General features: G+C 44.9%; 2 protein-coding genes across 3 annotated transcripts in view; one reads left to right on the top strand and one right to left on the bottom strand.

Annotated features, from left to right (window-relative positions):
* The window catches only part of LOC142904791 (transmembrane protein 14C-like), a 45,163-nt gene that overhangs the window by 11,011 nt on the left and 6,465 nt on the right, over window positions 1-27,687 (top strand). The gene's annotated exons all lie outside the window — the stretch shown is intronic.
* tfap2a (transcription factor AP-2 alpha) lies at window positions 14,106-27,080 on the bottom strand. 2 transcript variants are annotated; one of them, XM_076051126.1, is made up of 7 exons: window positions 26,926-27,080; window positions 23,088-23,507; window positions 21,617-21,668; window positions 19,764-19,989; window positions 18,335-18,453; window positions 15,883-16,024; window positions 14,106-14,444 (listed from the first exon to the last, which is right to left on the bottom strand). In XM_076051126.1, the coding sequence occupies exons 1-7, from the start codon at window positions 26,974-26,976 to the stop codon at window positions 14,156-14,158; spliced, it is 1,299 nt and encodes a 432-aa protein (XP_075907241.1). In that variant the 5' UTR covers window positions 26,977-27,080; the 3' UTR covers window positions 14,106-14,155. The 2 variants fall into 2 exon arrangements, with proteins under 2 accessions (XP_075907241.1, XP_075907242.1); XM_076051127.1 differs by lacking the exon at window positions 26,926-27,080 and adding an exon at window positions 24,140-25,147.

Below are 27,687 nucleotides of genomic sequence, written 5' to 3' on the forward strand. Positions count from 1 at the left end.
CAGCCCATTCTGAGTGGCAGTTTGTACGACATTGCAAATTTACGACTCCATTCTGATTCTTTTTTTATCGACCGAAGGGACGCCCCTTCTGCCCCCCCCGCCGGCCCTCTGGTCGCTCCCCGGCGCCGCACCGCTCCAGCCGCTCTCAGTCAAAATAACGCGTTGGGAATAATTAACCCCAAAAGCCCCCGTCGGCTCTAATTGGCACCTATTAGAGAAACTGTATGATTCCTTGATAAACACAGAGCCGAGACGGTGGGAGAGGCGGAGGCCTGATTGGTAAGCAAAGTGCGGGAGTGATGCATACCGGGGGTAACCAACATTTAATTATCAATGAGGTTTTTGCAACACTTTAGAGGGGCCCCGGGCGGCGTCCCTCTCCAACCCCCCCCACCCCCCACCCCCTCAGTTGCAGTAATGGGCTCTTTTTTAATGGGACTTGTGTTTAACACGGTGCCGCCACTGCAAAGCGCTGGCGCTCAGCCTCGGCCTTTTTAGCCGCCGCCGCTTTAATTTAGGTGACAACTGAAAGGGGACGGAGCCCATTTGGTTTGGTGCTCCTCGGAAAAGTCGACGGCGTAGGGAGAAACGGGAATGCTCGTCGTAGCTGCGTTCCCATTGCGCTGCGTTTGAATCTGCTTCGCCTGTTCGACAGGAAGAGGACACTTCATGTTACGCTGGATGTCACTCCGATTTTCAAATCTTTGTATTTTTTTTTTGTTTGTTTTACTCCTAGACTCCAGTGGAGCAGTTCTACATGGATATCTATTTTAAAAAACAAATTAGGGATGTTAACAATTAATCGATTATCGATTAATTGTCGATTAAGAATTTAATCGATTAAAATAAAGTAGTCGCAATTGATTGAATGTTTTTTACATGGGTAGTTAACGTCATTAAAACAGTGTAGTGACAGGAAAGAGCAATTCACTTGTAGATACTGTGATGGTCATAATACACCGAGAACAAATTACTTTTAAACAACTTTTATTTTCAAAAGAAAGTTGAAATGTGACCCATTAGAAGTCAATTTAAAGTCAGAGGGTTAAATAATGTGTTCCTTACACAATTTTCATTGTGAACTTTAGGTTCTCAGGAAAAAACGCCGCTTATCAATGAATCGTTCATCGATCGATGAGGTCAATCAACCAACGATGAATGAATTAATCGATAATTTGCATCCTTAACATATATATTTAGCCCTCTGTTTTCACCCTCCCACTAAAGAAAAGTTGAGTCATAGCTTCTGATGCTTTCTTGGACTTTCCACACTGTGCTCATAGTGTGTAGAATGAACACCTGGCACAGGGCACTGTCTCCGTGACATCACAAAGGGACAGTGGTTCAATACGAAAGGCTTCAAGGTTCACGGACAGCCGTTATTGTTGGCAAATACTTCTTAATTATGGCATTCGGCATGATGTAAGACCTTCAGTATATATCACATCCCAGTTTCTGGCCTCATTTCAGCGCCCTTTGATTATTTTTTTTTTGCACGAGTAGGAGTTTCAGTTCGCGCTGCTTCAAATTACGCGTTGCCCAGCGCCGTTCACAAAGCCAGAACTGCACCCGCCGGGAACCACAGTCATCCGTGTGGTTTCCCAATAACACCAGTGAGAACTTTATATACGCATGTCATGTGACGTCTCAATGCGGAGACTTCACAGTGCTTCTCTTTTTTCCCTAGCCCGTGTATTTAAAGCTGAAATGTCTGGATGCTTTGGGGTTTTTTTTTTTTTTTTTTTTTCCATTTGAATGTGTACTTGTTCGACCGCAAGCCGGTGGCCGGCAGTTGTGCGAGTTCAGGGAAAACTCATGTCCTCTGGTACAAGTTATTTATGGATGCTTTTTTTTTTTTTTTTTTCGTAGAGACTACGAAGATAGGCTAAAAAATCTTTTGATAAGGGTGGAAAAAAAACAGCAATTTTGAATAAAATACACATTTATACACACTGCCAGTCAAACGTTTGGACACACCCTCTGAATTTAACGTCTCTTCTTTCATCCTCACGACGATTGACGTTGCAGTTTCACACCGGAAGGCATCAAAACTGCGTATGAACGCACGTGGAATTATGTAGGAAACAATAAAAGTGTAAAATAACTCAAAACATGTTTTCCATTGAAAATCTTCAAAATAGCCACCTTTCATACGAAGCATATTTAGAGTTATCTGACATGGTTTTTCTTTGCCGCATCATTACATATAGCTTGCTCATATATTTGATGCCCTCAGTATCTATCTGCAATGCAAAAAGGAGTAAAGATAAAGAAAAACCATTGCATTAGATAGCGTGTCCATACTTTTGACTGGTAGTGTTTAAATGTGCACTCCAATGATGGACGGAAAGATTTTGTTAAAAATTAAAAGTAAAAATAATATGGGATTTTACATATATGTATGTACGTATACGTACATATATGTTTGCATGTACGTATGTATGCATATATATACACACACACACACATATATATATATATATATATATACATAAATGCATCTTAAGTATATAAACCAGTAACTGAGCTACACTGCTAAAAGATTAAAGGATTATCTGGCCTTGATCCTGAAAAATAGAAAGAAATTATGGGGGCCTGCCTGCTTTGCAACTAATACATCCAAAATTTATGAATTCAGATCCAATGAAAATACTCTTTATTTGTTTGTACCTGGGAATAGATACAGGAGTGTGTGGTTTGGGATTAATTTCCAAGGGTGAATTGAAGTCCTGACTTGGATTTTTGGCCTTAATCTGAGGCCTGAGGCTCAACCCTCCCTCCCTCCCTCCTCCCCGGATTTAACACTGAGGCGAAAGGGGGCTCGGGGTCGATCAAAGCCCGAGCCCTGACCCACTTTTCGGGGGTCCAGGCCGGGGTTCCTGATAGCAGACAGCTGGGAGTCTCAGGGTAACCCTCCATCAACACCAGCTCCCGTAATGCGGCCTAGCACGTGCCAATCAAGGCCGGCGCCGATGACGAGCTCGCGATGACACGGCCATCGTCCCCTCTGCCTCCTTTGCTGCCTGGACGTCTCAGAGGCAGGAAAACATCCCAGTGGTTATGGCATTTCAGTGTCATCTGGCACGTTGAGTTTAGCCGCAGCGCCCGAGATTGACAAACGGGAAGGGTGGGGGGGGGGGGGGGGGGGACAAACGTGTTTTTTGCGAGGGTCTATTGAGAAAAGGTTTGTTTGTTTGTTTGTTTGTTTGTTTGTTTTGTGGCACGCAGAAGATGAAACTTCGGCCTCGTGCGCAAAAAATCGAAAATAAAATCTACAAACGTGTTCGACGTGAACAGTGTTGTTGGGATTACACCATAAAAGTAATCCAACTGCTGATTACTGATTACTCCTTTAAAAGTAACCGGATCACTTCTTTAACTACTTTGTTTGATAAGTAATCAATTCATAATTACTGAATGAGACATTTTTTGTCTCGCAAAATATTTCAGAAAAGTAATAGAATCGTTACTCGGTGAAGTAATTATCATATAATTACCAGTTTTTGCCACAGCGCATGACTCTGTTACTAAAAAAAAAAAAGTAGTTTAATTACAGTATTGGATTGCATAGTAATAGATTACTCGCCAAACCTGAACTCCTGTTTATCGCCCTTTAGGCGATTGAATTTGGTTCGCCGTCACATGCTGCCAATAGATTACTCGCCAACACTGACCGTGAAACACACAGGGCAACTTCAGCCCAAAGTCTTGAAACTTGAAAGATTTTTTTTTTTTGTGAATCAGTGTTGAAAATGCGGTTTGCCTTTTTCCGCCCTGTGTGTGTGTGTGTGTGTGTGTGTGTGTGTGTGTGTGTTTTTTTAAATACAGTCTTTTCCATTTTCCAGCTGTCAGGAGGAAATCCTTGTTCTGGACCCCCTCGCTCATAAGAATACTGGAGAAAGAGAGAGAGAGACACATCTGACAATCCACTTGCATGAAAGTGAGCCCCTCAAGCTAACAAATACAGAGAGAAAATTACAGTTTTGCGCGTTTGTGTCAATATGCATGTCAAAAGGTAATTGGGAAATTGTTCTGCGATGTCAAGTCCTGTTGGCAGTGTTTAGCCTGTGGTGAGATCAAAACCCGTTTCTTCGCGGGCTCCGAGAGGCCAGAGCCCCGGCTCCTTTAGCGCTCAGCCGCGCTCCCCTCTGAAGCTAGCATAGCGCCGCCGCCGCTCCAAGCCGGAAACTTCTTGCGTCACTATCAGTTGCTCGTGGGATCCCCAAACTTTTACGCGCCAGTGATGTGACCTGAATGGCTTGTGTGAATCATGACGGGCACATGGCAGAGTGCAGAGACGCCGAAGTTCGGAACCTCAGTGACATTCGGGGTCGTGTTTGAAAGCAGTCGGGGCTAAAAAAAAAAAAAAAAAAAAACATAGCTTTTTCTTATGTTATTTATTTGGGTGGACAACGCACTGTACACTTCAAATCAACACATCCATGATTGGGAAGGAGCAGCAAGAAGAAAAAACAATTCTTCATATTTTGTCTGCCCCCTATTCGAACAACAACAACAACAAAAAAAATACAAAAAAATGGCCTGACGTCACGTACAGTTGATTTTCAGTAGCCGACACCAAGACTTTGAATGCAACCGCATCTTCATCCTACATTGGAATGTTTATAGAACATTCCAATGTAGGATGAAGATGCAACAATGAACAATTACGGATTGAATTCCTCAATGAAGTTGATAAATATTTTGATGAAAAAACACCAAATTGTTGGCGAATCAAGCATGCCGTGTTTCCTGTTTGATACAAATACATGCAATAAAAGTGCCGCCCTGTCTCCACATCGGCCTTACGTGCATTGAAAAAAGCTGCTCAGTTCCTATTGCAGCAGATAGTTGTTGCAATACTGTCTGAGGCTCACCCTTTTTTTTTTTCTTTTTTTTTTGGTAAATAAAATAATTGAACCGTCTCCATGTTCAGTTCCGTTTGCAAAATAGCAGCCATAGCATTATGTCGATGGTGTTGTCGTCGGGCTATTTGGCTGTTTATATGTATAACCACCCCCTCCACACATGCACATACACACACCTTATCTCCATCTCCCACTGCCCCACGCCCCCCACCCCCTCTCTTCAGAGTACATTCTATTTTATATTTGTTGAATTTATTCATTTTACGACAATACTTAAAACGCGCAGAGAAAACATTTCCCACAAGAAAATGTTGCATCTCTGGGAGGAAAAAAAAACAACAACAACAACAACGACGACAACAACGACGTGCTTTTTCCCCCCTTTAGGTCTAAAAATAAATATCGCAGTGACAACACAAGTGTTTGTCCCTTCTTTCTTTTTCCCTTTTTTTTTTTTTTTTTGCTTCTGAATAAAGTTAAAACTGGCTGACCTGAAGGCAGAAGCGAAAAACCCAGATGGACAGCATAAGCTCAATCACCTGGGATTAGAGTTTTAGGTCCCTATCAACTCGGAAGCCTCGGGGGTAAAAGTCCATAAAGATGTCACGCCTCTTCCTTGGTTTTTTTTGTGGGTCTTTTTTTTTTTTTTTTCTGTCTTTTTCTTTTTTTAAATATACACATATATATATATATATGCTTCTTTTTTTTTCTTTAAACTTGGCAAACAAAATAAAGCCTTTTCAACATGGATATGTTCCCTTTAATTAGATTCATTGCTTTTTAATTTATCATTTTATAGGTTAACACTTAAAAATGTGTGGGATAGCCATTATTATTATTATTATTATTATTATTATTATTATTATTATTATTATTATTGCAGTAGTTAAATAATGAGCGACAGAAGGAGAATGGTGGGAAACGGAGAGAGGGATGGATGGAGATGGAGGAGAAGGGGCGGGAGTTGCTCACCAATCGTTAAAGGGCCAAAGCCAGTGAGTTGATGAGGTTCGGGAGGGAGAGACTGCTGCTGCTGCCGCCGCCGCCGCCGCCGCTGCTGCTGCTGCACAGACAGAGTTTAAGTCCTTTATCATGGGGAGGCACCGGCGTGGCCCGGAGCTATTGCTGGCCCGAAGCGAAGTACCAGAGAGAAAGAGGGGGTGAAAAGGGAGGCAGGGAGTGTAGGGGGAGGAGGAGGTCCGTCATCAAACTTCATAATAAACGCTCGGGCTCTGCCACAGCTGCGAAGTGACCCTTTTTAATTTTTTTTTTTTTTTTTTTTTTTTTTTAAACCAACCCCCTCTTTCTGTCTTTCTGCGATGGAGCTGATAGCCGCCTGTGAAATGATCACGTCTCCCTAATCCAGACATCCGCGGCCGGGCCGGGGCCTCTTCCACAGCCTCCATCACCGCCCACCCAGCGCTGCCTCTGTTCTCCCTCCCTTATCCGTGGAAATATGTGATTTCCTCCAGGTTTTACTGGAGGGATTATTATTATTTTTTTTTTTTTTTAGTGGTCGTTGAACAGGAAATTTACCCCCCTTCTCAAAAGGAAAAAAAAATAGAATAGAAATTGAAACGCGGATAATAAACAGTAGTTTTCTCCGGGACTGTTTACTCACGGAATTTAAGTTGAGCACGAGCACGAGCGACAAAAACATTATTTACCACCTATTTTTGGGAACTTTATACGTCCAAACAAACAAACAAACAAACAAACAAACAAACAAATGAGGATTTTTGCTGTCAAGTTGCACAAAAAGACTCTTCCGGAAGTTGTTGCACAATTAAATGTACTTACCTTTTTTTTTTTTTTTTCTCCCCTTTTTTTGTCCAAACAGCCTGCAGCATTCTGGTCCCTCAAATTCTCCATGCAGCTCTTGTACGTCGACACGTCACTCGATTGGCCCAGATCTAATTTTTTTTTTTTTTTTTTTTTTTTTCTTGTCCCACCACCCACCAAACCCCACCATGCCACCAACTAAATGCAAACTGCACAACTCCGAAGTCCCGTATGTACGCAATCTTCAGCTTCGGTACATTTTGCTTTAAAAAAAAATGAATACATTTTTCTTTTTTCTTTTTTTTTTAAATCCGGAGAAGTATTAGCAAAAGTATTAGCGAGCGCCCCCCCCCTACCCCCCCACCCCTTTCTGTTTTATATCAGCTCGTGCCCTCGTTTGTCAGGAACGGCTGCCAGCGTGGCGCGCGCTGTCAATATTAATGAAGAGCGCGCTCCAGATATGATGACCTGACAGCGACGGCATCGTGGAAGCGGGGGGTGGCGGTTGCAACAACAACAACAACAATAATAATAATAATAATAATAATAATAATAATAATAATAATGCTTCGTATTTCCTTATTTTGTTTGGCTGTGACGCGAGGGAGGGAACTAAAGAAGGGTCCAAAGGTTTGATAAAGGGACACAGAGGGAGACAGACAGGGAGGCCTGATTGAGATGGCGTGTGCCTGGCTTGACGGGAGCCAGTGAGGGACAAAGCCCCCGCGAAGCCACGGCCACTCGAGCAATTATTCCTCCACGCTGCATTTGGATTAGCGCGATGGAAAGAAGCATATGTTTTGCCTCGGGCGACACCCCCCTACCCCCCCGCCCCCTCTCCCCTCTCCCCTTCACCACCACCACCCCCACCCCCCCGGCTGACTGCAGAGGATGCAGGGAGGAGAGTGAGGGAGTGAGTGAGAGCGAGGAAGAGGAAGAGGAAGGGGACGGCTGCTGCAGCTCGAATATGAAAGTGGCTTTACCCGAGTGGGGAAACGTTCACACCGTTTTACAACAGGGAGAACAATTGAAAAAAAATGTGAAAGTCGGTGTCTTCCAAAAAAATTTGTGCACATGTGAAATAGTCAAAAGTTCAATTTCCTTATCCATGTCATCTCCTATAAGAGTTGCTCGAACAATTAAAACTTGAAAAAAAAAACAAATCTGTTTTTTTGTTTTTCTTCCTTTTTTTTGTTTGTTTGTTTTTTTGACATATTTTTAGGTCATAAACACACAATGAAGTTCAATAACTGCCAGATACTGAAAGTTGAGGTTGTCCTGAATCAAAGGACTGAAACACATTTTTTTACTCCTCCATAAAAATGAAAAGACATGTCTAGGCACTGGCAGCCTATGTGTTATTCAGGGATTATTAATTAATCTGCGCCAGTCTTTCTTTAAAAAGCTCACCTTGCTGTGTGTTTGTTTGTTTGTTTGTTTGTTTGTTTGTCTAGTTATCATTTCTTTCACAAACACAACAAGGCTGACTTTAGAGCCGGGCCCAGTCCGTGTGATGGCAACGGTGTGAATAGTAATCGGCTGATAAACAAACACACATATTAGATTAATAAAATTGGCAGAATTGAATGGGCCGGTGTTTATTCAAAGCCACTTAATGGCCTCCTAATCGATGAGCTAATGTCTCAAGTCATCAGGGCTGATTTGATGATTTGGCCGAGTCATTGACCTCTGTTGGCTTCTGAGCCCCCTGCCTCTGCGAGCCGGCAAAGGGGGGCCCCGTTGAGGGGGTAGGGAGGTGGGGGGGGGGGGGGGGGTAGTTGTCCAGAAAGCTTCCCCAAAATGAGAAGCGATGTCAGCGATGGGGGCAATTAGCCTTTTTTGCGCTTCACTGCAAACTTTAAAAGTGGCCATAATTCGATCACACCGACGACGGTGTCCAATGTCACTTTTTCTTTTTTTCTTTTTTTTTTCTTTCAGAGGAGGGAGGGGGGCTGCATCTTGTCTGAGTCACTTATTGTTCTGAAGTTGGAATGCGGTTTTAGTGCAACTTTTGGTTGAAGTGCAGTGGCTTTTTTTATTATTATTATTATTAACTGACACGAGCGTGTTTAGTTTTAGAGTTTTAGGAAGTTGTTGTTGTTGTTTTTTTTATAAATGAAATTATGTTTGCCTTCCAGAATCCGATATTTAAAGGACCACTGTGTAAATTGGCATGGAATGTTATAGAAATACATCTGTAAGTTTTTAGTTGTATAACTGAACTAAAATAAAATAAAAAAAATCAAAACCTCAGCTTCTTTTGTCTAATGTTAAGCTTTTATTTCTTCTCATAGTTTTTATTTCCATAAAGTTGCATTTTTTTTATTTTTTTATTTTTTTTTGCACTATGCCGTCCTGTGCCACTGTATCTTAAGACACGGGGCCTTTAAATGTTACCTGGGCTCGGAGTCAAATACCAACATAACATTTGTGGCTGTGCAACCAAAGAAAAATCTGGGCCTTGCAGGCTTTCTGCCCTATATATCCACATGCAAGCAGGCTCCAAATCGCTTGCCTGCGAGCGTCACACACACACACACACACACACACACACACACACACACACACACACACACGCTGCACACTGTAGTGGTGGTGGTGGCGCTGCTACGGGGGTAACTAGGCCACGCAGACTTTTCCTCTCACCAAGCGGTGACCTCAGCAGCAGGAACCTTCTGACCACAGATATGGCTGCGCTCAAGTGGAAGGGGGGGGGGGACGCGCAATTGGCTGCAGCGGTGCAGAGATGAGTGCAGCTGGTTTTTTTGAGTTTGTTTGTTTGTTTGTTTGTTTACCATGAGCAGACTGGCCAGTATTCACGAGCGAGCAGCAGTGATCCGTCCTCGCGTGACGCAAACAATAAGTGTGCAGCGGGTTTGTTTCTAGTGCGAGGAAAACGGTTTTGTCACTTTTGTGACGTCACTGCTGAGCCAATAGACGTTGAGTGGATGGCAGCATCGTCACGTGAACAGAGGCAGGAGTCATCTACCAGCTCAAGACATCCAGCTACTCAATCAGTAGGTTTCATATATATGCATGTGTATATAAATATATACATAAATCATACATATGTATATGTATACACATATATATATATATATATATATATATATATGGAGAGAGAAATAGAGAGAGAGAGAAATAGAGAGAGAGACATACATCCAGAATACATTTGCTAACAATGGGCCTGTCGTTTATTAATTACTATATGGGAATTAGCTGTAATTGCTTTAGTTGAGACAAGCAGCGAATACATAGGAGGTATAATCACCTTACATAAATATATATATATATGGAGAGAGAAATGTGTATATTGTATATATACACACACATATATCCAGAATATTTGCTAACAATGGGCCTCCCGCTTATTAATTACTATATGGGAATCAGCTGTAATTGCTTTCTATTGAGACAAGCAGCAGCGGTTACGGATTGCATGAGGTGAATCCAGCGGGTTATTTGCTGCTGCTGCTGCTGCTGCTGCTGCTGACTGGCTCTCTTTACATTTCACACAACCTCCTCTCATTTCCGCGTCGTCGCGCGCAAATGACTCCGCGCGACTACAGGAGAGAGAGAGAGAGAGAGAGAGAGAGAGAGAGAGAGAGAAAACCGCTCTACCTGTTAAAGAGATCGAATTTGTTGAGGGTGGGGGGCGGGGGGGGGGTCGAAATTGCGATTCGTGTATTAAAACGCTATGCAAATTATAAAGGCTCGCTATAGTTGGAGTGTAAAGACACGATCGACGCACAATTGGATTTCGGGAGTGCTGTGTGTATGTTGTTGTTGTTGGTTTTCTCTCTCTCTCTCTCTCTCTCTCTCTCTCTCTCTCTCTCCTTTCCGCGCTTCAATTCCATTAGGGACGTGGGGGAGGGGGGAGGGGGAAGGAGGCACAATTACCGGGCCCTCGTGATCCACCTCATCTTGCGCTAATAAAGGCGCGAAAAGCATCCCGCCATTGTGGCGGGGAAACGCTATTTCGAATGCGTTCGTTTCACCCTCCGCCCGAAGAAAAGAAAGACACGTTTTCATTCAGCCAGATAAAATTATTAAATAACATTAGCATTAATGACACACGTGAGGGGCGGGTGGGGGTGTGATGGTGGTGGTGGTGGTGGTGGGTAGTGGGGGGGGCGAGGGATCCTCCTTGGCTGTAATGCCAATGACTGTGGTGGCTGTTTATTTTTTAATACGATTGTTTTCCCCCTTAAAGTGACTATTTATGCGTTGCACACACACGCACACACACACACACACACACACACACACACACACACCTCCTACCCCACCCTCACATCCACCACCACCGTGGCTAGAGCAGCAGCCTGGTAGAGAGCCCCCCCCACCCCACCCCACCCTCCTCCCAGACACACACACACACACACACACACACACACACACACACACACACACACACACTCACCCCCCCCCCCCCCAACTCTTTATGAGTGAGCTATTGTGCCCGAGGACAGGATCCCACACACACAATCTGAAGACCGAGCCAACAAAAACAGGGCCCTGACAGCAGACAATGCCTCGCTTCACCTGCTCCAGCACTGTGCATCGCAATTATGCCAAGGACATGTACAGTTGGGCTTCATTCACCCCTTCTGCAAAAAAATAAGATAAAAAAAAAAAATACTAATAAAAAAAAGAAAACACACACAAACAACAGCAGCAGCAGCAGCAGCAGCAGCAGCAAACCGGGCAGGCCGAAAATCTCTCAGATAATAAATATGACTGCAGAGGATGGAGGGATGGATGGATGGAGGGGAAAGAGGGGTGGGGTGGGGGGGGGTCAGCCGGTGCTCAGTCACTGTTACAATATTTTAAACTGCATGGTTGCCAGACAGTGAAATGGTGAGAAACAGCAAAGAGGCGCAACATAGCAGCAGCAGCAGCAGCAGGAGTCGCGGCTGCAGAGACCGGATTGATTTTTTTTTGATTTTTTTTCATCCCGAGCTGCAATGAGGCGCCGCGCCGTCGCTGTACAATCACAGAGAAAACGGCCCGCAAAAACCAACGAAAAAAACAAAGAATAGTGATAATAAAAATAAATATCAAACGAAAGTGGAGGCCGCGCGTTCACAAATTCGCTCAGCAGCGAGAACGCGCAGGTTCCTCAACCCTCTGAGTGCGATGATTACACGTTGCTGTTGTTGTTGTTGTTGTTGTTGTTGTTGTGTTTTTAAAAGCGACAACAAGGGAGGAGGCGGAGGAAGGTAAAAAAAAAAACAAGGCTGCTCACTGTTCATTGATTACACTGAGAGGCAAACAGCACAACAAATATTGTGATGCGCGTCTTTGAATGAGGCACACACACACACACACACACACACACACACACACACAGCCAAATATAGCCCATAACAACCAAACATTGCGCACCAGGCCCCTATATACATCTCAGAGGGTTTTCTAGCTGGAGGGGCGGCGCTTCAAACGCGACTCCATCCATTGTTGCGAGACTCGCACGAGATCCCCGCGCCCTCAACTGTAGCGAGTTTAAAGTAAGACATATTTTTTGTTATTGTTATTATTATACTTGAGGGGAAACAATGAGTTCAGCTGCTTATTGCAAGGGAGCAAATCGTCAGGGGAGACTTAAAGTCAATTACTGCAGCCGTTCAGAATAGCAAATATATATATATATATACATATATATATATATAAGGCCAGCGTTCAATCAAGCGGTGACTTAAAAGAAAAATAAATAAATAAGTAAATAAACAATATCTGAATAAAAATCGAGATGAAGCGTATCAAATATTTATTTTTTTTCTGGGCAACAAAGGACTATAATACATTGACAGGCATGGGAACTATTGCCAGCACATATCTATACAATACAGCTAAAACCGCCTCCAATTTTGGACATTATCGGACATAACACGATATCAGGTGGTCCCAAAAAATGTATTTTTTTTTTTCTGAATGTCTTCCAACATTATTTTGTTTTTGTTTGTTTTTTTTTTTATTTAAAAAAAGACAATATTCCATTTATTGCTTTTATGGTGCTTCAAGGAGAGAACAGGAGGGTGAAACGTATTCTGATTGGCACGACACATAAAAGCTTGTATAAAAACGAAAATAGAAACACAAAAAACAAACAAAAAAAAAGTTCTCCTCGGGGGTCTCACTTATACGCTCTGTCTCAGGATTATTTTTATTTTTTTTGCTCGAAAAATAAACTGAATAAGGATGATATATATAGATAGAGAGAGAGAAATGGAAGTGTTTTTTTTTTTATTTCTAATAAATTTGTTCACTTGCTTCAATGTCGCCTCAACATGCTACAAGAGGGCTGGATTGAAATATCCCAGAGAAATGAAACAAAACAAAAAAAATAATCAAACAAATCACCCCGAAGAACTTCTGTTTTTTTTTTTTTTTTCTAAGAACCATAAAATCACATGAAGAACTAACCGAATATTCAAACCCACTAAAACAGGAGGCACCAGATAAATAAAAAAAAGAAGTTTCAACAGACGCACCATATTTACAATTCCCATTAAATTACACATAAATAAATATATACATACATGAACACTGATTCCCTTATATAACCGCGAATCGTGTTGAAATTCAAAAAAGTTCAAGTCGGTCGCTTGGAGAGAGAGAGAGAGAGAGAGAGAGAGAGAGAGAGAGAGAGAGAGAGAGAGAGAGAGAGAGAGAGAGAGAGAGAGAGTCTACAACTGATGTGACGACGTGGAGCTCTGCGGGATTTTTTTCTCTTGTTTTTTTTCAAAGTTCATTATTCACAATACTGATAAGAATTCGTCCTCTCGTTTTCTTTTTCTTTCTGTCTTTCTTTTATTTTTTATTTTTTTTAGCTTCGCGTGATTCGCGTCAGAATCGTGAAATAATTGAGTGTCGTTTGGAAATGAGGTGGTGGTGGTTGGGAGGTGGGAGGGGGGTGTGGGGGGGGGGGGTCGCGGGGTCGCTGGATTTTCAGTCCATTGGTTGCAGCTCGTAAAAATAAGGTGGTGGTGGGGCGGGGGGAGAGAGACAGAGAGAGAGAGGGAGAGAGAGTACATAAAAAGTCCTCGCGGCAGCTTTTTTCCTCTTCCTCCTCCGCGGCCGTAGTTGTTGTTTTTGATGTTTGTTTGTTTTTTTGGTCATTTTCCTTTTTTTAAAAAATAACTTTTTACACGGTTCGGGTGGTTGGAAGAAGAAAGATTTCGCGTCGTCGTGTTTTGTTTTTTTTTCTCTCCTCCTCCTTGAATCCAAAGGTGTGGCATGAGAAAAGAAAAAAAGAAAAAAAAAGAAGAAAAAAAAAAGAACGCGCAAAAATCAGGAAGTAGCACGTTTAACTTGAATCAATAAGTATTTATAATATTTATATTGGATGGGTTGGGGGTCGGGGTGGAGGGGCCGGGGGTTCGGTGCGGAAGAAGAGCGCCCCCCCCCCCCCCCCCTCCCCAGAACCCCTCCATCACCCCCAACGTCCCCCTCCCTCCTCCAGCTCCCGGTTGCCAAAGCGTTGGGCCGCCGGGTCGTTAGCGTCACTTCCGGTGCTTCTCGTCCTTGTCTCCGCCCTTCGTGCCGCTGTCCGAGTGACTGTTGGGGTTGTTGTTGAGGTACATTTTGTCCATGGCCTTGATGGCCTCGGTCAGATAGTTCTGCAGGGCCGTGACGGCCGCGCACAGCGCCGGGGTGCCGAAGCCGTGCGAGATGAGGCTGAAGTGGGTCAGACAGCTCTGGATGCCCGGCTCGAGGATGGGCTGCGGCCGCGAGTTCCCGAGTGGCGAGCGGTCCTGGGACAGCAGGTCTGTGAACTCTTTGCAGACTTGCCTGAAGTGGGGAGGGGAGGGGGGGGAAAGGAAAGGCTTCCGGTTAATGTCCGAGCATCGCGAGATTAAATGTCCTTTAAAAACAAAACAAAAAATGAATTAAAAAAAAAAATCTGATCTGGGCAAATCGTAACAAAAATCCGTTAAAATTCCGTTAAAATGTCAAGTTGCGTCTTGCGCTTGAAATGCACTTTCAGCGGAACCATGAAACTTTTTTTTCTCGCACTCCTTTTCTTGTTTCTTTCTTTATCCAGAATTGATTCTTCTTTCACGCTTTCCAAACTTGCTATTGCGATAAAACCCGTCTGTGCTATTCTGATAAATTGACTCAGTTGAGGGGGGGGACGGGGGGGGGGACTCGCCCGGATGCTAAACAGGTGCTAAACTGCTGGAGACAGGCGAACAAAAAAAAAAAAAAATATATATATTTGAAACATTCTCGAATAAATAATAAATGCAAAGGTTTTTGCATAATAGGTAAATGTAAAACTTGCACGCGAGGCAATAAATGAAACATTCAAAACAAAAAGAAAAAGTTGGTCACGACCGAGTTTGTGAAACTTCCGCACGAAATTGCGAAAAAAAAAAACGTTGCAAAATCCAAATAATTTTGTATATCTAAAAAAAAAAAAAAAAAAAATGCTTTGCAGTCGTTGTCAAAATTGTGACAGTGACTGAAACAGAACGTACATATCTGGATACACATATATAAATACATATTAGAGCAATTAAAACCTATATTTGCAGGTACTAAAGTGTCGTAAATGAAGGAAAAACACACCAGGCCAGCTTTTAATAGGCGCTGGATGAGAACCAGATATGTGTCACCGTCCCTGAACTAAACACCGCTCTGCTGTGTGGCTTAGGGAAGGGAAAGGCCCAAAGGCACCAACAGCAGGACACTTCCATTGTGCTTTTCCACATTATGAATTCTAATTATTATTTATAATACTGTTAGAAGAAGTCATCCATGAAAAGAAGAAAGAAAAAAATACATAAAACCACATTGAGCAACAACAAAAAAAGATTCTTTATATAGTAAGGAAGTGTGACAGTGTGGCGCTAATAACAAAAAAAAAAAAAAAACCCAGCGACTAATAATATTGTCAGTGTTAATCTCATCAATTGGTCGATTATGTCATTGAGCAACGATGACAACGGTTTTTTTTTTTTTTCTTCACGATGACATCATGCAGACGGTGTCGTTTTAATATATTTGCCATTACAAAGTCTCCGTGTGTGTGTGTGTGTGTGTGTGTGTGTGTGTGTGTGTGTGTGTGTGTGTGTGTGTGTTGTGTTGTGTTGTGTTGTGTTGTGTTGTGGTAAGTGTCAGTCAAACACGCGCGCAAAGCACAAAGCAGAAGGGTGCGCAAGCTGGGCCCTGCAAAGTGGGTGTGACGAGAAAAACACAGCCAAACCGGCGACAGCGGAGCACTTACTTCGTTGCCAATAGCATGTTTTTTCTTTGGACTTGTTCGTTTGGGTCGGAATGCTGACGGTTTACGTATTCAGCTACCGCCTTGGCTGGGAACTCGGTTTCGCACACGTAACCGAAATCCCTTGCGAGATGTACCGCTTCTCCTGAAAAACAACAAAGTAGGAGGGGAAATGGAGAGAGGGGGGGGGGGTGAGGGGGGGGAGTTAGGTTGACTGATTCACACAGAAAGTAAAAAATATAATTAAAAAAAAAAAAAATCAATACGGTGACATCACATCCAGACACTCCCCCACCCACCCACCCACCCATGCTGACACAGGACACGTGATTGGGGTGTTGTCGCAGCGGGGGCGGGCTTTGCAACACCTGTGCCTTCCCAACAAACACTGGTGACGGTGATGATGATGATGATGATGATGATGATGATGGTGGTGGTGATGATGATGATATTAGCAGCGTGGAACTAATCATGAGCTGTCAATACACGTCAGGCTGCCTTTCATAGCGTGGGAACGGCGAAATGTGGACGGGGTGGTGGGGGGGGGGGGGGCAGGGATGGGGCAGTAATGCGAAGCATAGGCGGCGCTGTGTCATGCTAAACACCGTGTCATTCATTGCCGGTGCTTTTGCACATTGTATCAACGAAGTGCAACGAAGGAAGTGATTTTAAGAAATAAATAAATAAATGAATGAAGAAAAAAAAGGTGGGGAGGGGGGCTCGTGGGAATAAAAAGAAAACGTTTTTGAAGTGCTGTCGTTGTTTTATGTCTCATAGGTCTGAGCTGCAACCTCTGTTGTTGGTCAGTGAACTGCACACACACACACACACACACACACACACACACACCCTCCTGCCCTCGCTCACTCAGAGCCTTTGGTTTTAATTTCCTGAAGCAGTTTGAGTTTTTCCCTTTTTCTTTTTCTTTTTTTTTCCCCTCCGCCCCACCTCCTCCTCTTTTACTGCGGGGCTTCCTGCCCCATAAGCCCCTGCTCCGGAAGGACGCATGCGCCAATTAGCATCAAAGCCCCAAGTCCAGTAAACTCGTTTCCATAAAATGGAGCGGATCGTAAACAATGACAGTAACTCGGCCTGGTGTCCCTTCACTTCAACACACGCCCCCCACCCACCCTCCACCCTTCCTTCGTTATCCTCCGCCTCCTTCACGCGCACGCACGTGCCACCAGAAACTCCATTATGATTAACCACAATCGCGCGTATCCACCACCCCCTTCGCGCGACCTCATTACACCAGCGCCACCCGAACCCTCTGACGCAGGACGTAGAGGTCCGAGCGAGCGCGCTCCTGTTTGGACTCCCTCTGCGCTAATGATTAACGCGGTGGAGCGGTGGACCATCGCAGGGGCGCACACCAGCAAATACCACCGCGCTGAACAATAATAATACTCATAATAACACTGATAGCGCGCACCCGGAGCAGCAAAATGGATTTACCCCGCGTCAAAAGGCGCATATCCAACCGTAATTGACTCATTTATTCGTTAGCAGGGCCCCAAAAATATATGGGCTCCTCAATAGGTCAGCTCGCTCTCGCTCTCTCTCTCTCTCTCTCTCTCTCTCTCTCTCTCTCTCTCTCTCTCTCCAAAGCATGTGGGAACTTATTGACGAGAGATATGAGGCGTCATTAAAAAAAAAAAAAAAACCGCAGCCACCCCCGCCCTCCTCCCCGCCCTTGTGTAACGTTGGGAACGACGCGGGGTGAATAAATCAATCGACTTCTCATCCGCGAGGTGAGAACAGCTCAGCGGCGCCCAATAAACGCGCGGCGACTCAGTAATTAACTGGACATCGCGACCGCGAAAATTTCATCCAGCGCGTAAGAAAGAAAGAAAGAAAGAAAGAAAGGAAAAAAAAGCAACCAAAAACTAGGCCAGGCTCGGACCTGCGAGCGGGTGAGTGCGCGCTCCCGAGGAAAAAAGAAACGAAAAAAAAAAAAAAAGAAAAAGAAAGCCTGGGCCAGCGCGTGCAAAGCCACGAGAATTTACCAACACCATTTCTTTTTTTTTTCTCTCCCCTCCCTCGCTCCCTCCCTCCATCTACATCTCTCTCTATCTCTCCCTCCCTCTCTCTCTCTCTCTCTCCTAACAGACACACGAACGCACGCACACGCACATCCTTCATGCTTTATTACTTGCGAGGCAAAGTCGCTCCACATTACACGGATGAGCGCATATGCTGATTTCCAACACAGAGGAAGAAACAGAGAGAGGGAGGGAGAGAGTGAGGGAGGTGGAGGAGGAGAAGGAGGGAGGGAGGGGGGAGTAAAAAAAAAGAAAAAGAAAAAGAAGAAGAAAAAAAAACAACATCCCACTTTGCAAAGGACGTGATATCGCGCGAGCCCGCGGAGTGGGAACGCGATTGTCTTTTCTTTTTCTTTTCTTTTCTTTTTTTTTTCTTCCCCCCACGTCGCGCAACACACCACACGGGAACTCACCTTCGACGAGTGACGTCAGCAAGGTGACGTTCGCTGCCTTGCGTCTGCCCGCAGGTAGATTCAAGCCGATTTTATCCAGCTTCTCCCGTAAGGATCTTCCTCCGTTTTTAGACTTGGCCCTGTGGCGACACGAAGCAAAAAGAAAAAAAAAAAAGCCAAGTGTGAATATATGCGACACAGATTCCGATAGTGATAAACATTCTTTTTTTTTTTTTTTACCTAATATCCCCCCCCCCCCTTTTTTTTTTTTTTTTTTTTTCAATCAGGCCTTATTACCCTGACAGCAAAAGGCCCACTGTGTAACATTCAGCCGCACTTGTTGGTGAGCGTGCATGTTATTGCAGTCAATGTAAAACCCTGTAAGTGCTTGGTCCTGAATGCACTCTCGCCTACATCTGATATCTCCATCTTGCACCAGCTGGGCGTCAGGATAAGAATCTTAAAACACCAAATGGGATCCAGGTTGTGGGCCACTGTGGAAACAACATGGCCACCCCCCCCCTACGAGTTGGACTAAAATGTATTTGCTCATTATCAGCCATCAAAAGCACGAGTTGTTTATTTTGAGGGAGTCAAACTAACTAAAAGGAGGTGGGGGCGTAGGGGGGGGGGGTACATATGTTTCCCCTGGCGTGTTTCTATCTCACACATTGGGCCTTAAAGAAAAGCAGCGTCCCCAGTCTATAAATCCACTCCAGCTCTCTCTCTCCCCCCACCCCACCCCCCCACCCCCTCCTCTTCCCGCTAATTAAAAGGTGAATTGGGTGAAATTGGCTGCCTCTACCCTCCATTACATCCCAAAGACGAGCTATAAATAATACTTAAAAAGGAGGCCCGGCCCTCTTCTCGCAAGCAGACAAATACTGTACAAAATGAATAAATAAGCCACCCTACTTAATAGGCAGGCAGCGCTATTACTGACTGCGCTTCTCGCGGCGGCAGCACTTCACTAGACCGTTCACTGGAGACCAATGTTTTCATGTGTAATGCCTTCCCTGGGCCTATAGAGCTGGGGCTTGAAACAGACTAGGCCTACAATGATTTGAGAGAGGGAGGGAGAGAGGGAGAGAGAGGGAATCCAGTGCGCTCGGGAAGTTAATATGGAATTTAACAGACCTCTCCTGCTTTAAATGCAGGAGCTAGGTGTCATGGTTGGTCGATTTTAATTATTCCTGCTACAAGAGAGGAGCGCGAGGCGGGCGGAGAGCGAGGGGGTGGGGGGGGGGGGGGTCGATGCGCGCGCAGCGCAGAGTGGCGCACGCCCAGACTGGCGCAATCACGCAGGTATACACGCAGAGAGATGGTGTTGTTGTTGGGGTTTTTTTTGGGTTTTTTTTTTTTTAAGTGTGTGTCTTTTATTTTCTTTTTTAAATATCATTATTAGTAGTAGTAGTAGTAGTATTTGGGTCGAGTGTAGTCAGTCACCCACCTCCTCAGAACCCCGCCCAGCAGCGAGGCGTTGAGGCACTCGGGCGGCGAGAGGCGCCTCTGCACCTCCGCTACCGTGACCTTGTACTTGGATGTGGAGCTGAGGAGCGACAGCCGACCCGGAACCGAGCAGAACACCTCGTTGGGGTTGACCACGCCGCCGAAGAGGCCGTCCTTGTTCACCGGGATGGCGGAGATGTTGTTGTTCTTGGATAAGGAGACTGGACCTGGTGGAGGTGGTGGGAGGGGGGGGGGAGAGAGGAGGGGTTGGGCTTGGTGAATCTCGAGCAAATCAAATCGTGCAATTATTACGTTCGTCATGATGGGGTGGTGGGAGCAGGCCTCCAGATGACGCAGAACAAGCAGGAAGTACATGCACGTAATAACAACATTATTATTAGTAGTATTATTAGCATTATTAGTATAATAATAATAATAATAATAATAATAATAATAATAATAATAATAATAATAATAATGTCAAACGACCAATGTGCGTAAGTCTGTGCGAGAATGTGAATGTGAGCGTCCAGCCAAGCCTATTTTTACGCACAACCTCGCCGATGGCTCTGACTCACGCACCGACCGAGACATTCTGTAAGAGTCTATGTCTATCCCCCCCCCGACGAATCCTGCAAAACACCGTCGACCGTGCGTGTGTTCGTTTGTGTGTCTGTGTGTGAGATTGTGTGATTTTGGAGCTGAGGCGGTGGTGGAGGCTGTGGCGGTGTTTTTTTCTCTTCTCTCTTTTTTTTTTTGTAGGGCAAGGGCGCAGGGTGCGAGGGAACCGCCGTGGCGTGCAGTAACCGGAGACAAAAGAGGGGTTGGGGGGGTGGATGGATGGTGGTTGGGGGGGCTTGGGGGGGGGCTGCATGTGCGCGCCTCTGGATGGATCACTTGTGACATTAATGGCTCAGGGGAGCCTAATGGAGACAATAGGAGTTAAACGAACTCTTGAGATCGTTAATATAAGGAGGCCAATTATGGTGTTGATACGCGGACGGACGGGCGGCCGGGACGCGGGGAAAAAAAAAAATTAGCTGATGCAAAATAAAATAAAAATAGAAAATAAATGAAAAACGAGAGGGTCAGAATCCCCGTTCAAAAGCTGGCATGGCGGTGTAACAGGCACCGGCCATTACTGCCGCAGCAAAATGCCCACAATCAAATCATTATTAGAGCTGGATTACAGCTCGGGCCCTGCACGCCTCCGACTGCCGCTACACCCTTCACCGAGTGTCTGCAAATTGACAGCCTTTCATCCTCCTCTCTCGCCAGGCCGTCGATTACTCCAAATTTGACCACGCTGCTTGATGCGCAGCCACCACCACCACCACCACCTCCCCCTCCTCCCTCCTGCATCTTTGACCATGAACATCGAGAGGCCCTTTTTTTTTTTTTTTTTTTTTTTTACAAAACCCCACCAGCTCCATCATCTCCCCACCACCACCACCACCACCACCACCATCACCCTCGACACCCTCTCTCTCTCTCTCTCTCTCTCTGCAGCGAAACGCTGACAGTAAATTCCATCAGCAGCGCAGGGTGGTGGTGGTGGTGATGGTGGGGGTTAGTGGTGGTGGTGGTGGGTAAAAAGGTGCCGCCAGTTTGATGCACTTGGAAAGCATGTAATGAAAAATAGGGCTGCCGCGCTATTAGGATCAGTCAGGCATTACCGCATTGCATCGGGTCCGTTCGAGCAGAATGGGCGAATGGGGGGTTGGAGGGGAGGGGGGGGGGTGCAGCATACATGCATGCTTGCTTGCTTGCTTGTGTGTGTGTGTGTGTGTGTGTGTGTGCGTGCGTGCGTGTGTGCGCAGAGACATGCATGGTATCTCTGAGGAAATTGCTTACCTTTTTTAATTACAGTCTGGTCGGGAATGTGAACTCCTTGATCATCAACAGGCTGCGACACAAATGCAAGAAGAGGAAGAAGAAGAAGGAAAAAAAAATGGGCAAAATTAGCACAAAGGGATTTAGATGGGAGGGGGAGAAAAAAAATCATTCCTCTGCATGTGTGTGTGTGTGTGTGTGTGTGTGTGTGTGTGAGACTGTGTTCTTCGCGCGAACAAAAGCCTGACATAATTAGCCACCATCGCCCAACATGGAGGCTCTCGAGGCCCTCAAACCAATACCTGTTATTATTATTATTATTGTCCAGGGGTTGGGTGGTGGTGGTGGTGGTGGTGGTTCTGCTGCACCAGCTTACATACGCGCCAGACTTAAATAACGGAGCCGCGTCGCCCCATAATCCTGACCTAATTTCGCCCCCCCCCCCCACCCCACACACACGCACACACACAAGATAGGCTCCACTCACTCACAAGGAAACTTCTAATCTAGATTGGATAGTAATTATGGCGGCGCGAGCCTATTAAAGGCCTATGAACTAATTAGAGGCGTTATTGGTGTTTGTTTCTGATTAAAAACTGGGAGCTAAAAGAGAAAGAGAGAGAAAACCTGCCGACGAGATGGCTATTGACCTTTTTTTTTTGTGCGCGCGAGCGTCTTGTCGTGCGTCTTTATTCCGCGCGGTCGTGGAACCGCGATCTCGAGCAAAATCGCTTCCCCTGCTGCGTGCGCGAGTCGCCGTCGCTCGCAAATAGCACCGAGCCCCGTCTTCTTCCTCAGTATTTGTCTTCTTCTGTTATTATTATTAATGGATATTTTTGTTCAAATCGAGATGTTGGGAGGAGAGGGGGGGGACTATGCCGTGCGTTGATTTAATAGGGAAAAAAATACAATAATTATTATAATACAATACGAGGTGATCATTAAAGAAGCACATTTCACTCTCAGCTCCAACGTTTCATTTTATAAGTGAAATTAGATGGGAGCTAATGCTGCGTAAAATAAGCCAGGAGCAGCGTCGTTCGTCGTTCTATTTTATTTATTTTTTCCACGCGTGCACGAGGGAAAAACTTCATAATTTACGGCGTGCCACGCGTTCGGTATTTGAGTTTATTAAAAAAAAAATTATTAATTAATTTATTATTATTTTTTGTTGAAACAACGGCAATAATCAAAGCACTGGTAGAGTAATGGGCTCGTATTAAAACTAATTATATTTTCGAGCCATATAGTGCTCGAACAAATTGATACTAATTAACTAAAAAAATAAATAAATAAATAAAAGCGTCCAGGTTATTAATTTTGAATCGAGATAATTGGGGAAAGCATATTTATATATTTATCTATAACAGGCAAGTGGAGCAATGCTAATTAAATCAGTACTAATAATTGTTTTTTTTTTTGTTTTTTTTGTTTTTTTTTATTACGTTCAGCTGTTTTGAAATAAATGAATAAATACGTCAAGCAGCCTCACCTGAACGTCTTCTAAAGAGTGAGGTATTCCATGGATGGGGATAGAGTCTGACAGTCCCGAGTCGAGGCCGTGGCCGGACGGTAGGAGCACCTCCCTGCGGTACTCCCGGCACAGCTGGTGCGGCAGGCTGCGGTGCTGGTGCAGCAGGCCGCTCTCCTGGCTCTGCCTCTGGCCCGGCCAGCCCGGGTGCTGCGGCTGCGGCTGGCTGTGCAGGGAGTTGAGGGAGTACGGGTCGTTGACGTGCGAGTAAGGGTCCTGAGACTGCGGGTAGATGGGCTGGTAGGGCGGCGGGAAGTACGGCGGCTGGAAGTCCGAGTTGGGCGTGTGGGAGAGCGGCGGCGCGCTGGTGTAGGGACTCTGGCCCACGCCGCCCAGCTGAGGTAGCCTGGCTGTTCCGTTGCTGGTGCCGTCGTGACGGTCCTGTCAAGGGGAGACGGACGGAGAGAGGGTGTTTTTTTGGGGGTTTTTTTTGGGGTTTTTTTTTTTTTTCATTCATGTGCGTAATTAAAATGGGGGGGAAAAACACACAAGCACAAGGCAAAAAAAACAAAAACAAAAAACACGTTTTCTCTCCTGTTCTTTTCAATCTGCTTCCAACGCCTCTGTACATTATCAAACGTGGCCCGGATGGATGACAGGGGATTAGCGCAAGTGGGTAGTTAGGAGATAAATTCAATTATATATTATCTAGGGCATTTTTTTTTTAATTTTAACAAAAAAAGAAGCAAGACAGGCAGATGAATTTGCACGATTTTCAAAAAAAGTAAATCGTGATAATCTTTTTTTTTTTTTTTTTTTTTTACCCCCTACAAACCAACAGATTAAAAAGTGTCCAATCGCGGCGTGTGTTTCTGAATTCCTGGCAATGTTTAAGCTGGGAAGTCTGTCGCTGAGAGAAAACATGCGAGCTCGACAAAAAAAAAAATAAATCATTTAAAACGGCGAAAGACAAGAAATAGAACAGACCGAGACATTTTAACAGACGGGCATTCCAATAGCTGACAATACACACTCAGACTTAAAACTACAAACAACAAACAACAACAACTTACCATCGCGGAAAAACTGTGCACTAACATTTCGAATTATTATTTTTCTCGGTGCGCGTCAAGGAAGGGTTTTGTTTTTTTTTTTGTCTTCCCCTCACTTAAAAAAAAAAGCAAAACACCCCTCCAGAAAAATCCAACTTGGCTCGGAGGGGGCCCGCGAGCGCCTATAGTGAAGCGAAGGGAATTAACCAGGAGCTGCAAAAAAAAAACAAAAAATAAAAAAAAGGCAAAGCCTGGAGCCGCCCCTCCCTCCCGAGAAAAGCAGGCAAAAACAGTCTTCTTTTCCTTCAGGATGACGGCGAAAGCCCCCTGCGATCAGATGCGTGCCACAGTGGCCGGACGATAATCCATCAGAGAGAAACGGCTAGATCCCCGCTGCCATTCATTCGCCTCTGGAGGAAAAAAAAAACGCAGGTATTCGGCGGAGCTGCTGCTGCTGCTGCTGCTGGATTTGTTTTTTCTTTTTCTTTTCAGGGGGGCCGAAAAGTTCTCTCTCTCTTTTCCTATAGCCGCGGCTATCCCGGCTCTCTTATCACAGCTGCGTCGTCCCCTCGGTCGAGCTCATATTAGCTGACCAAGCCCCCCCCTCTCTCTCAACGAATAAAAACCAAAAAAAAAAAAAAGAAGAAGAAGAAGAGAGAGAAGCCGCTTTTCTTCTTCGGGGTCTTCCTTCTCCTCTCTCGGACTCCTAATAGAACGCGTTCATGACCGTTAGCATTAATGGTAAAACCAAAAAAAGAAAAGAGAGAAGGGACCGGTATGGTCGGGCGACAAGAACCGGAGGGGAGAGAGAGAGAGAGAGAGAAAGAGAGAGAGAGAGCCAAATGAGGAAGGGGAAAAAAAAGAAAGTCGGGCGTGAAGCGGAGGACGCAACTGCGGGGCAGGAGTCTGCGCTTTAAATGACGTCCATTGAAAGGGGGGATCGGTATATCTAATCAGAGAGAGAGAGAGAGAGAGAGAGGGAGAGAGAGAGAGAGAGAGATGGGGCGGGAGAGGCAGAGCGAGAGACAGTGGAAGGGGAGTGGAGGAAGAGAGAGACAAAAAGAGGGACACTCCGCTGGCGCCTGGCGAATCAGAGAGAGGGATGGAGTTGGGGGGTGGGAGGGGTGAGGGAGGCAGAGAGGGAGGGAGGTGGAGGTAGTGGTGGTGGTGAGGGGGTGTTTTAAAAGGGTCCCAGGGCCAGAGAGCGCAAAAGTGAAAGAAAGGGAGGGAATGGACGAGAGGGGGGGGGGGAGAGAGAGAGAGAGAGAGAGAGAGAGAGAGAGAGAGAGAGAGAGAGAGAGAGAAACGACGGTGCCGCTCGCTGCGCCCTCCGTGGCGGCGGAACATCCAGCTCGCGACGCTCGCTCGCCCCTGCCGTCCCCTTTGTTTTCCGCCTTTTTCAGCCTCCGACAGCGAGCCGTCCTCCACTCGGCCGTTTATAATACATCTGTTCTTTCTCTCTCTCTCTCTCTCTTTTACCTCCTTCTCTCCTCTCTTCCGCCTCCGCCGATACTAATCCACCGGGTTTGTCCTCCAAACTCCAAACTCTCTCCCTCTCTCTCTCTCTCTCTTTCGACAACCACCACCACCACTCCTCCGAGTGTCACCCGGGCTCTATTTTTTTTTTAATTTATTTATTTTCAAATTTTTTTTGCACGACACGGACAGTGATTTATTTATTTATTTTGAAATATATATTTTTTTTTTTACAAATATATCAGCGAATGTATGACAGGGCCGCTCGGATCCGACAACTTTGACGCGCGGCTAACAAGAGCAGCTCCACTCCTCCTCCTTCCTTCCTTCCTTCCTTCCTTCCTGCTTCGCCTTGCTTGCTTACTTACACTCACGCATTTTATTTATTAATTTATTTTTTAATTACAAAATCACAAGCTGTGACCGGATTTTGCGTGTTTTGTTTTTTGCGGAGAAGGGAAAAAAAAAAGAAGAAGAAGCTGTGCGTAAAAGCCACCACCAACACCAACACCAACACCAACACGCAGGTGCCAAAGCTCCTGTTTGTCCGGTCGTCGCTGGATATCAGACCAGACCAGACCAGACCACTGAAAACACGTCCGACTGGCTCCTCCGCGAGACCCAAAACCAACCCTCCCCCCGATGTTAGCAGCAAAAAATATATATATATTTCTATATATTTTTTTTTAATCCGAACGCACAACGGCAACAGCAGCAGCTATCAGGACGTTGCATGCACTGTACACGAACGCACGCACAGTCTAAAATTGCAGCCTTTAAAAAAGAAAGAGCAACACAATCCTTCCTGCAGTAAATAAAGCTGTCTGTGTCCAACAACAAATGCCTCATAATCTTAAAAAAAAAATACATTTTCATCACACGCCTGCCACGTGTGTCTTTTTAGGGTTTAGTGAGGGAAATTATATGTTTTAAAAATATATAACATCCACATGTGCAATAAAATTCAATTAATTCCAGAAAATATGCCCACACGAAATTACAAAGCAAAAGCCACGAAATATTGAAATAAAAATAATTATCGATACCCTTGTGATTTTTTTTTTTAAAAAAAACCCAATAATTATCATCACTCGTTTCACTCCGATGACAAATTTGCAAAAGTAAAAATAAAAAATGAGACACAAAATTGATAAAAGACAAATCCACGCGCCGCGTATTCGACTCAAATAATCTCGCTGTCAGCTGTCAAAAGAAAAGAAAAGAAAAGACCGCCATAAAAGATTTCTAATATAATTATCTCAGCAGTATTTTTTTTTTTTTTTTTTAAAGACACACACAACATAAAAGAAAGAAGAGAGGAGCCCCCTTACCTCGCAGTCCTCATATTTAATGTTATCAGTTAATTTCCAGAGCATTTTCATGGGTTGCCGGGGTGGATTTAGAGTAAAAAAAAAAAAAAAAAAAAAGGTATCGCCTTATAGTCTTGTTTTCACTTGTGAATTGTGCTCCCCGCTCAGAGAGAGAGCGAGAGAGAGAGAAAAAAAACCCACCACCACGACTTTTTTTTTTTTTTATTGAAGCAGTGGTGGTTGCTGCCTTGTCTGTCTTGCGCTCTGAGGTCTCCCTCTAATGGTGGAAGTGAAGGGCTGGAGCAGCTCCCTCTGTAATAACACTGGCACAGGGCCTCATTAGCATATCAACAGCCGTTTGATTCCCCCCTTTTTTTTTTCCTCTTCCTCGCTCACCCTCCCCCCCCTCCCCCCCCCACCACCACCACCACCACCTACCAGCACACAACACCAATGGACAACGTATACAGGTAGCTTTAAAAAAAAATAAATAAAAAAAACTAGTATACAGGCTGTGCACACGCCTGGTAATACATATGTTTTGTGTGCAGCTTTGTGTTTGTTGAGTGCAGGGCGGTGGAGGAGGGGGGGGGGGGGGGTTGTCACGCATGGGGACCTGCGTGCACCTGGGATGGTGTAATTTCTTTCGCTATCCTGTATGGTGCGTGTGATTTTCTTTTTCTCTAATAAGTGCATTTGTACGCAGAAAACATGAGAAACAACGCACTTTTGAAACGAAGTGACTTTTCTTACGCCTGTAAAAAAAAAAGAAAGAAAAAGAAA

Source organism: Nelusetta ayraudi, unplaced genomic scaffold, assembly GCF_046127955.1.
Source record: "Nelusetta ayraudi isolate G7.1 ecotype Tasmania unplaced genomic scaffold, CSIRO-AGI_Nayr_v1 ptg000132l, whole genome shotgun sequence".
NCBI classification, from domain to species: Eukaryota; Metazoa; Chordata; class Actinopteri; order Tetraodontiformes; family Monacanthidae; genus Nelusetta; species Nelusetta ayraudi.